The sequence below is a fragment of the Otolemur garnettii genome, unplaced genomic scaffold (assembly GCF_000181295.1).
Source record: "Otolemur garnettii isolate 467f Iridium unplaced genomic scaffold, OtoGar3 scaffold00005, whole genome shotgun sequence".
Taxonomy (NCBI): domain Eukaryota; kingdom Metazoa; phylum Chordata; class Mammalia; order Primates; family Galagidae; genus Otolemur; species Otolemur garnettii.
The window spans coordinates 2,696,711-2,706,420 of NW_003852400.1; the positions used below are offsets into that span (position 1 = coordinate 2,696,711).

A 9,710-nucleotide genomic window follows, 5' to 3' on the forward strand; every position below is an offset into this window, starting at 1 on the left:
AAAGTGGATTTAAAGAGCATACATAATCGGGGGGGGGGGAACCCTAAGAATTTGGAGGGAAGAAAATACTTGAAAATTTAGAGAATTTGACATATGAACTTTAGCCTAGAGAGAACTTGTTTGACATGATAACCTCACACATGTATTATTTATCAGTTCTCCAAAAGGCACTGTATTTCCATCAAGTGTTTAGAAAATATCTACCTGCACCAGAATCTGTAACAGAGTACAGCAGTAAAATGGGGAGTGTTTCCACAGTGAAGAAAACTTAAGCTATAGTATTTCTAGCCTTTTCTCTTTGGTCTACAGTATTTAAAAGGACAAGCAGTGGAGAGCCCAAATGCAAAATGCAAATACCTCCATGTTTGTATTATTAGTAATTGTTTTTGGTAATCACCAGGCATTTATTCAGTGCTGTTTGACCAGGTGGGCAGGCTATGTAACACAGCTTCTGCATCTCATAAGAGATTACTGGTATTTTATCCTAAATAAATGACTGAAAGGTGACTGGCAAACTAATTAAAAACTAATCAGGTTTATTTTAAAAAATAAACATTTCTCTGATAAGCTTCAAAACCTATTCTGAGATTGGAGAGATTTTTTTTTTCTTTTTTTGAGATGGAGCCTCAAGCTATCCCCCTGGATAGAGTGCCATGGCATCACAGCTCATAGCAACCTCCAACTCTTGGGCTCAAGCGAGTCTCCTGCCTTAGCCTCCCAAGTAGCTGGGACCACAGGCGCCCACCACAATGCCCGGCCATTTTTTTTTTAGTTGCAGCCATCATTGTTGTTTGGCGGGCCCGGGCTGGGGATTCGAACCCGCTACCTTAGGTGTATGTGGCTGGCGCCTGAGCCGCTTGAGCCACAGGCGCTGAGCCGATTGGAGAGATTTTTGCTGTGGATGTGTGAGGGCATCTATCCTCGAGTGTACCTATATGCTTAAGAATATGTAGCATCAAAAGATACATATTTTGCATTATTTCTACTCAGGTCATTAACTTGAAGGAAGACCAAACAAGATTTATATATACACATGCGTACTTAAAGTGTTATTTAGATCTTTGTAACCAATACTACTTAACAAAATTTTGGTTCCCCAACAGAGCAGGTTGGGTAAGGAGAAGTGGATTTTTTCCTTCATCTTGTTAATTGAATAAGAAGCTATTAAAACTATCCATTCTATTCCTAGAAATGTAAAAGACATCAAAGGATTTGGTAGAAAGTTACTACTGATGAGATGTTTGGGGAGATTTTCATTTTCTGTTTCTTAATATAATGAGCATTCTTAAAATTCATGGTCATGAATTTAAAAAGAGACAAGTCATCTTACTTGTGTGTTTTTCACCATTTCATTATCTATCTCATGGAGAATTAGATTTAACTAAAGTTAAAGTTTCGCCAGAACAGTATAAGGAAGCAGGAGAAGGATAAAGGAGATGAGAGTATATGCCAGGGATTTTAATGAAGGGCCTTAGAATATAAATTAATTAAAGGAATTGAGGACATCAGTGAAGCTAAGAGACAGTGTGAAAATGGTAGGATCAGACCATAGGTCTTGATGGGGGTCAAAGGATTTTTGAGATTAGGATGCCAAAGAGAGAGAGAGCTGGAAAGAAGTTATGCAGTAGGATGATCAGATCAAAATAGATTATGGAGGGATAGAGTTATTGATGATGACAGGATCTAAAGTAAGGTCTTGGGAATAAGTGGCTGAGGTAAGATTATGGTGGGGTTGTTTAAAACATTGGTTTCTAGGGTAAAAATCCTAGATTTCTGCATCTTCCTTATAATTGTATCTCAGGCATTGTGCTAGTAACAGTAAACAACAATGTTTGCTAAGACCTTTTTTATAAAGTATATTATAAAGGCCATTTCTCGGTACCATGGGATTAAATGTAATCTCAATTTTATCGTCATGGAGTGGGAATTTGCTATTTTTAAATTAACTTCATTATTAACGCATATATATTTTTGCTTTAGGACTTTGTTGTTACTCTTGTTGTCACATTTTTGTGGTTGGTGAGCACTTCAGCCTGGGCTAAAGCTCTTACAGATATTAAAGTAGCTACTGGTCCCAGTATTGTTCAGCAACTTGAGCCTTGTGAGAAGAAGGGCGCGATGACTTGTTATTTTGGTTCTATGACCAGTATGGGATCCCTGAATGTATCTGTGGTATGTATACATTGTTTATAAAATTATTTATTTTACATATTAGGAACATTTTCGTAGTAATTTAAGAAAGCAGTAGTTTTCAATAAATTTCTAGATGAGTATATAATAAGTTATAACCAGGAAAAAACGTTTGCTAAGAAAATTATTACCTATAAACAAGATTGTGACTTGGTCTTTTTATTAAAATTAATGCAGTACAGCACTTTTATTTGAAAGACAATAATAATAGTTGCTAACATTTGTTGAAATTATGCGCCAGACATTGTGTTTAAGGGCTTTATATTTATAATCTCATTTAAATTATCTAACCGTCCTAAGAGGAATGTAGAAGATGGTATTATTATCTTCATTTTACAGCTAGAGAAAAAAATGTAGCTCGTATGTTAATTCACCCAAGGTGGCACAGCTGGTAAATGGCAAGCCATGGTTTGAACCCAGTCTGAATTTAGAGCCTGCTCTATAAATCTGCTCTATAAATTGCTTTGGGTATATGAAGGGAATACTTCTCTTGTTTAATCTATAAATATAGTGTATATAAAGTATTAAATATTATTTTGTCTGCTCTTTTACCAAAAACAGATGTTTATTATTAAATGCATTATTAATATGTTGAGAATTTTTTATGTAGAGAGGTCTCATGTCTTCTCAAGAAAATGTTTTTCCAGTAGATGACGTGAACACTGCGTTAGAGCAATTGCCCGATTTTTTTTTATAACTTTGTAATTTAAAAGTCCATTTTTTGCATTTATTTTGACAGTGCTTTGAGCTGGACAATATCAGAATTGTTGTTTTTGTATACAAATACACAAACAGATAAAGCTTTGGCCTTCAGTAACATGCAGTACTCTAAAGCTTCTTGCCCCACTCTTACTGCATAAGTTGCTATTACAAAGGACTGTATTAAAATAAAAGTAGCCTCAGTTTATTTATCTCTGAGACTGTCTTCCATCTAGTCAGATTTATATCTGGGGAGATTAATATCTCTTAAGTTGATTAATGTGTTTGGGGTGGGAAGTAAGTCTCCATGGCTCTCCTTTTCTAGCTACAGCAATAGGATTGGAGTGAAAGCCCTCAAAGAAGGCAACATGGAGGCTCGGCGCTTGTGGCTCAAGTGGCTAAGGCACCAGCCACATACACCTAAGGTGGCGGGTTCGAATCCCCAGCCCGGGCCCGCCAAACAACAATGATGGCTGCAACCAAAAAATGGCCAGGCGTTGTGGCGGGCGCCAGTAGTCCCAGCTACTTGGGAGGCTGAGGCAGGAGACTCGCTTGAGCCCAGGAGTTGGAGATTGCTGTGAGCGTGATGCCATGGCACTCTACCCAGGGGGATAGCTTGAGGCTCTGTCTCAAAAAAAAAAAAAAAAGAAGGCAACATGGATTCCTGTTGTTTCACCTTGAAGCACCAAAATCCAAATACAAAGTAATAAAAAGAGAGTTTCAGGGTGGCACCCATGGCTCAGTGAGGGCGCCGGCCTCATATACCAAAGGTGGTGGGCTCAAACCCAGCTCCTGCCAAACTGCAACAGAAAAATAGTCAAGCATTGTGGCAGTCACCTGTAGTCCCAGCTACTCGGGAGGCTGAGGCAAGAGAATTGCCTAAGCCCAGGAGTTGAAAGTTGCTGTGAGCTGTGTGACACCATGGCACTCTACCCAGGGCGATTAAAAAAAAAAAAAAGAGGGTTTCAGTTTTCACATTTAATTCCATCTTATTGATAATAACAAAATATGCAAAAATAAAATTTCTTTTAGTTCTATTTTATGTTAGAGATTTAGATTTATTAGGAATAAGTCATCATATATCTAACTTTTGTGTAAAATATAAAGTCCTTTCTAGTATTGAACCTTAATCAGGGGTATCCAACCTTTTTTCTGCCACAACTCTTCCAACTCTATTGGAAGAAAAATAGTTGTCTTGGGCCACACGTTAAATACTAAAACACTAATGAAAGCTCTGAGCAAAAGGTCCCTGCATACTTTTCGTGATATTGGACAACACAGATAAGCAAAACAGTCCTCAAATGATCTGTATACAGCTTATGGGCCTCAGGTTGGACACCCTTGCTTAAATGAAATGATGGCATACTGCGGCAGGGCATGAATTTTTAAGTAGGTATTAGATTTTCATATTTATTTTTTTTCTTTCATAGATCTTTGGCTTTGTGAATATGATACTCTGGGGAGGAAATGCTTGGTTTGTTTACAAGGAGACCAGCTTACACAGTCCATCAAATACTTCTGCCCCCCATAACCAAGGAGGTATTCCACCTCCTGCTGGAATATAATTACAGGGAAAAATAACACTGTATGAAATATGTCAATACTATGACATATTACCAACATCTTGAGAAGCATTATTTGTTTCTAATAAAAGTAATGGCTTTTTCAATAAATTGGTGGGTTTAAAATTTTGCTGCTTTTTTACATAAAGCCTGTGCCTTTCCTAGAAATTTAAGGTGTAAATGTATTCTCATACATAAATTTGAAAGTTCTGGGGCCTATTATGAGATGATATACATTTTCAAATGAACAGTAATTTTTTTACTAAGCTGTTTGCCTTCCAAAGTGTTTACATCTTAAACTTTAACGTGTATCTTCACTCAGAAAACAGTTACGTCATATCATAATAGGAAGAAAAATCTTTATTTGGAATATACACTACTGTAAGTTTGTACACATCATTTATCTAAGACCTATCTATGACAAAGCCTTGATTACTTAAATTGTATTTAGAAAAAAAATATTAAGTTCAAAATTTATACCTAATATTCATGTTATGAAAAATTTTTAATTGCAAAGACTTGGTATATGTTTTATTTGTTTTTCTAAATGACCTACTGTACTTAATAGGTGTACTAAAATTGTGTTGGGAGCAGGGATTTGGAAATTAGATGTGTAGTTAATTTAGTAATTCTGTTCTATTATGCTGGTGGTTTCATAGGCTTGCTACATAAACAGAAAGAGCATGGTTCAGCTAGGTATTTTTATATGTATGGGCATTACTTTTAGTGATATTTGTTTGCTGTCCTTTGTTGCTCATGTTATCTAAGTACAGGCTGAGACCTAGTCTTCTTGTGAGTAAAGTAAAATAATTCACCTTTTCATGTAGACCCTGTTCAGAGGGTTAAAAAAATTAAGATGATCTTTTACTTTGAAAAACTTACCTACCTTACAGAGTCAATGAAGTTGCTATTTTGAGTTTACCATTGTGGAAATAAATGCAATTCGGATTTCATGTTTCTTAATGTTCATTCTTATTTTACAAATGAGTGATTAAGGAATTATGCATCATAAAGGAACCTTGAGTGAGCTATATTATGGGGTTTATTGTCTTACACACACACTTAAGTATATTCTAAATGCAGAGCTTATTCATATTTTACTTCCTAATCTTTTCGTTGTACAGAAATCCAGATTTCTTATTCTTACAACATGACTGTTTATATGTGAAGCACATCTTGCTGTTGCCTTATTTTTGTTGCTTTTATTCATGACAAGAATTGTCAATATAAGAATGTATCTTTTTTGCAACCAACTTAATAAAGAAATCCAAAGAAAGAGCGCACTGATCATTATATTACAAAGAAACCTTCATCTTAAAGGCATGAGCAATGCAAAATAGAACTGATTTTCAAAGCAGGAAATAGAATCACAGTAGTTTTCCTTTTTTTAATGTTTGGCAAGGAATAAAACAAATGCTTTGGAAACTCTGCTTGTATCCTTTTTCTTTCACTCTTGATTTAGGAAATACTTATTTGTAACTCTCATGTTAAATTTTTCTGGTCTTTTATAAGTGACTCTCCAGTTAGCCAGCCAAGGTTCCTGATTTAAGAGTATATGTGTGCTTTGTAGCCAAACTGCCTCCGTTGAATCTTGTCTTCGCCACTTACTAGCTATTTACCTTTAGGTGAATTAACCTCTGTACTATGTATGCCTCAAATTTGCTTATCAAAAAATTGGGAATATAGTAATTAGTCCCCTCTTATTCCCAGAGGATGTTTCAAGACCCCCCACCCCCAGTCAATGCCTGAAACCACAGATAGTACCAAACCCTATATCTTCTGTGTTTTTTCATGTACATATAGACCTATGATAAACTTTAATTTATAAGTTAGGCACAATGAGAGATTAATGACAATAACTAATAATAAAATAGAGCAATTCTAACTGTCCTATAATAAAAGTTAGATGAATGTGGTCTCTCAAAATACCTTATAGTAGGCTCGGCGTCTGTGGCTCAAGCGGCTAAGGCACCAGCCACATACACCTAAGGTGGCGGGTTCGAATCCCCAGCCCGGGCCCACCAAACAATGATGGCTGCAACCCAAAAATGGCCAGGTGTTGTGGCGGGCGCCTGTAGTCCCAGCTACTTGGGAGGCTGAGGCAGGAGACTCGCTTGAGCCCAGGAGTTGGAGGTTGCTGAGCGTGATGCCATGGCACTCTACCCAGGGGGATAGCTTGAGGCTCCGTCTCAAAAAAAAAAAAAAAAAAATACCTTATAGTACTGTACTGCGGGTAACTGAAACCACAGAAAGCAAAACCACTTTTCCTGACCTCAAAGAGTGTGTGTGAGGATGAAGTGAGGAAGTGTAAAGTTCTTAAACACTATTCAATATATAGTAAGTAGTCTATGGATATTAGATATCATTATAACTTTTGACAGCATCTAATATAGAGATTCTTAAAGAATTCATGGGCAAGAAGGGTTTGGGTTTGGGGCAGTTATGTAGGATAAGCTTCAGGCTTACAAATGTCTTCTGTTTTATTAAAGCATTTGCTTGTTTTGGTCTGTTTTATTTTTCTGTTGGTGGAAGATATTCATAAAGTCAGTGAGATTAAACGTTAAAGGAGTATTGAGATTAGATTTAGAAGGAATTCTGTTGCCTTTTCACTCTCTGCTTTTGAGTCAATATTACAGGATTAATCAGTTTACAGGATCAGGACAGAATCAATAAAAGCTTTGACTTACTAGGTGATAGATTGTAGAGAATAACTTACAAACATCATCATTTCACACTTAATTTTTATATTTCTAATTATATAGTATTTCAAACTAATAGATAAGTATACAGATAATAATATATAACAAGGGCTTTAGTTGCATCAGATATTTTTGAGGAAATAAATGATTACAGATACAGCCTTTAACTTACTGAGATACAGTTAGATTTTTCCTACCTTTCACTATTACAAATAACATGGAAATATTCTTCTGAAATATGTGAGGGCTTCTCTAGAACATACATCACTAGAAAAGGAACTGTTGGAAAGTGAGATGCCCACATACCAGTTGTAACCTAGGCATTTCCAAATTGTTTAGAAAAGTGCTTATACTGAGTCTCCCACCATTAATATGAGTTCCTGTTGCTACATATTCTTGCTACTGCTTGATGTTATTGGACTGTTGCCAAACTAATGAGTTTGAAATACTGTCTTCAGTTTTTCTTAATTTGTGTTTCTCTGACTGCTGTGGTTGGTAGTCTTTCCTTATATTTATTGGTCACTCAGTTTCCCCTACTCTGTGTCACCTATTGATACCCTTTACCAATTTTTCTTATATGGTGCTTGTTTTTTTCCCCCCTGTTGAATTATGGTGTTCTTTATGTATTTTTGTTTTTTAAGAGGGGGAGAGAAGGAAGGGTCTAAGGGCAGTGTCCCGGCTGACCAAATGACCGTCTCCTCTTCCTGTAGGGGATCTTATCTTTGACATTAACCCCTAGACATTTATATAGGTTACAAATGTCTTCTCTGTGTTCATAGCTTGTATTTTCACTTTCTGACTTCTGTTATACAGAACGTTTTTTTTTTATTTTAATAATTTAACTGTCTTTATGGTTTGTGCTTTTTATGTCTTAAGAAATCCTCTTCTTAGTGTCATAAAGATATTTACCTATGTTTTCTTATAAATTTGTTTTTCACTTTTTAGTCTTTAAACCATTGGGGAGTGCATTTTTCAATGTAGTTTGTGGTCCTTACCTCAATTTTTATAATTTTCAGTACCGATACCCATTTTCATAGTACCTTTTATTTGAAAATTCATCTTTACTTCTGTGATATATCAGATTTCTATATATTTTTTTTTTTTTTTTTTGAGACGGAGCCTCAAGCTCTCCCCCTGGGTAGAGTGCCATGGCATCATGCTCACAGCAACCTCCAACTCCTGGGCTCAAGCGAGTCTCCTGCCTCAGCCTCCCAAGTAGCTGGGACCACAGGCGCCCGCCACAATGCCTGGCTATTTTTCGGTTGCAGCCATCATTGTTGTTTGGCGGGCCCGGACTGGGGATTCGAACCCGCCATCTTAGGTGTATGTGGCTGGCGCCTTAGCCACTTGAGCCACAGGCGCCGAGCCAGATTTCTATATTGTTTGTAGTTCTTTCTGTGAGCTCTTTGCCAGTATCATATCTAGCCCTATAACTCTTCAATTATTATATATAATAGCTTTACATAAGAATTACTGTCTGATAGAATGAGTGCCAGAATACTATCATTCTTGTTATACACAGTTGTCTTGGCTATTTTGAATCCCTCTACTCTTCTGTGAATTTTGGATCTGTTTATCAAGTTCCTAAAAATTTTTGTGGGATTTCATTTGAAAAGGATTGAATTGGGGTGGTGCCTGTGGCTCAGTGAGTAGGGTGTCAGCCCCATATACCAAGGGTGGTGAGTTCAAACCCAGCCCTGGCAAAACTGCAAGAATAAAAAAATAAAGTTTAAAAAAAAAAAAGAAAAGGATTGAATTGAATTTATAGCCATTTGGGGACAATGGTCATAAATACAAGGCTTTAACATAGTATATCTTTCTCTGTTTCTCTGTATCTTTTTTGCCCTTCATTAAAGTTTTATGATTTTCTACATAAACATAAAAGATTCACATCTGTCTTACACTTTTTGCTTCTATTGTACAAAGTAACATTTAAATTACATTCTAGATTAAGTTGTAATTGTTTATTGCTGGTATATGAGATTTCTGATTTTTATCTATTGATTTTCTAAAATTTTGATTTATTAAAATCTTTCATTAATTTTAATAATATATAGATTCTCTTTTTTATGTGGATAATTATATCACCTGCAAATGAACAAATGAAGTATGTGAGAGTCTAGTTACTTTACATCTTCATCAACACTTGGTATGGTCAGTCATTTTAATGGAGCCCTTCTAATAGGTGTGTAGTAACATCTCAATGTTTGTTTTTCTCTAAAAGTGTTATAGTTTGGGGTATTACATTTACTTTTTTTTAATTAAATCATTGCTGTGTACACTAATGCAGTCATGGGGTACGATGTGCTGGTTTTATATAAGGGGTATTACATTTACCATCATGGTCTCTTTTGAGTTGATGTTTATATGTGGCTCAAGATAATTGATCAAAAGTTTTTAGTTTTTTGGTTTTGTTGGCATATGAAAAGCCAATCGTTGTAACACCATTTGTTGAAAAGCTGTCCTTTCTCCATTGTACCTTAGTTCATACATGGGCAAAAAATCAGTTACCCTTATATGTGTGGGTGATACAGCTTTCACACTTTGATTCTATCCTGCT

General features: G+C 36.0%; 1 protein-coding gene across 1 annotated transcript in view; it reads left to right on the top strand.

Annotated features, from left to right (window-relative positions):
* The window catches only part of SYPL1 (synaptophysin like 1), a 26,367-nt gene extending 20,640 nt beyond the window's left edge, over positions 1 to 5,727 (top strand). Inside the window, exons 5-6 of the mRNA XM_012812113.2 lie at positions 1,981 to 2,172; positions 4,320 to 5,727. Coding sequence (XP_012667567.2) covers positions 1,981 to 2,172; positions 4,320 to 4,454 — 327 coding nt within the window. The 3' untranslated portion in view covers positions 4,455 to 5,727. The remainder of the gene's footprint in view (positions 1 to 1,980; positions 2,173 to 4,319) is intronic.
* The last annotated feature ends 3,983 nt before the right edge of the window (positions 5,728 to 9,710 follow it).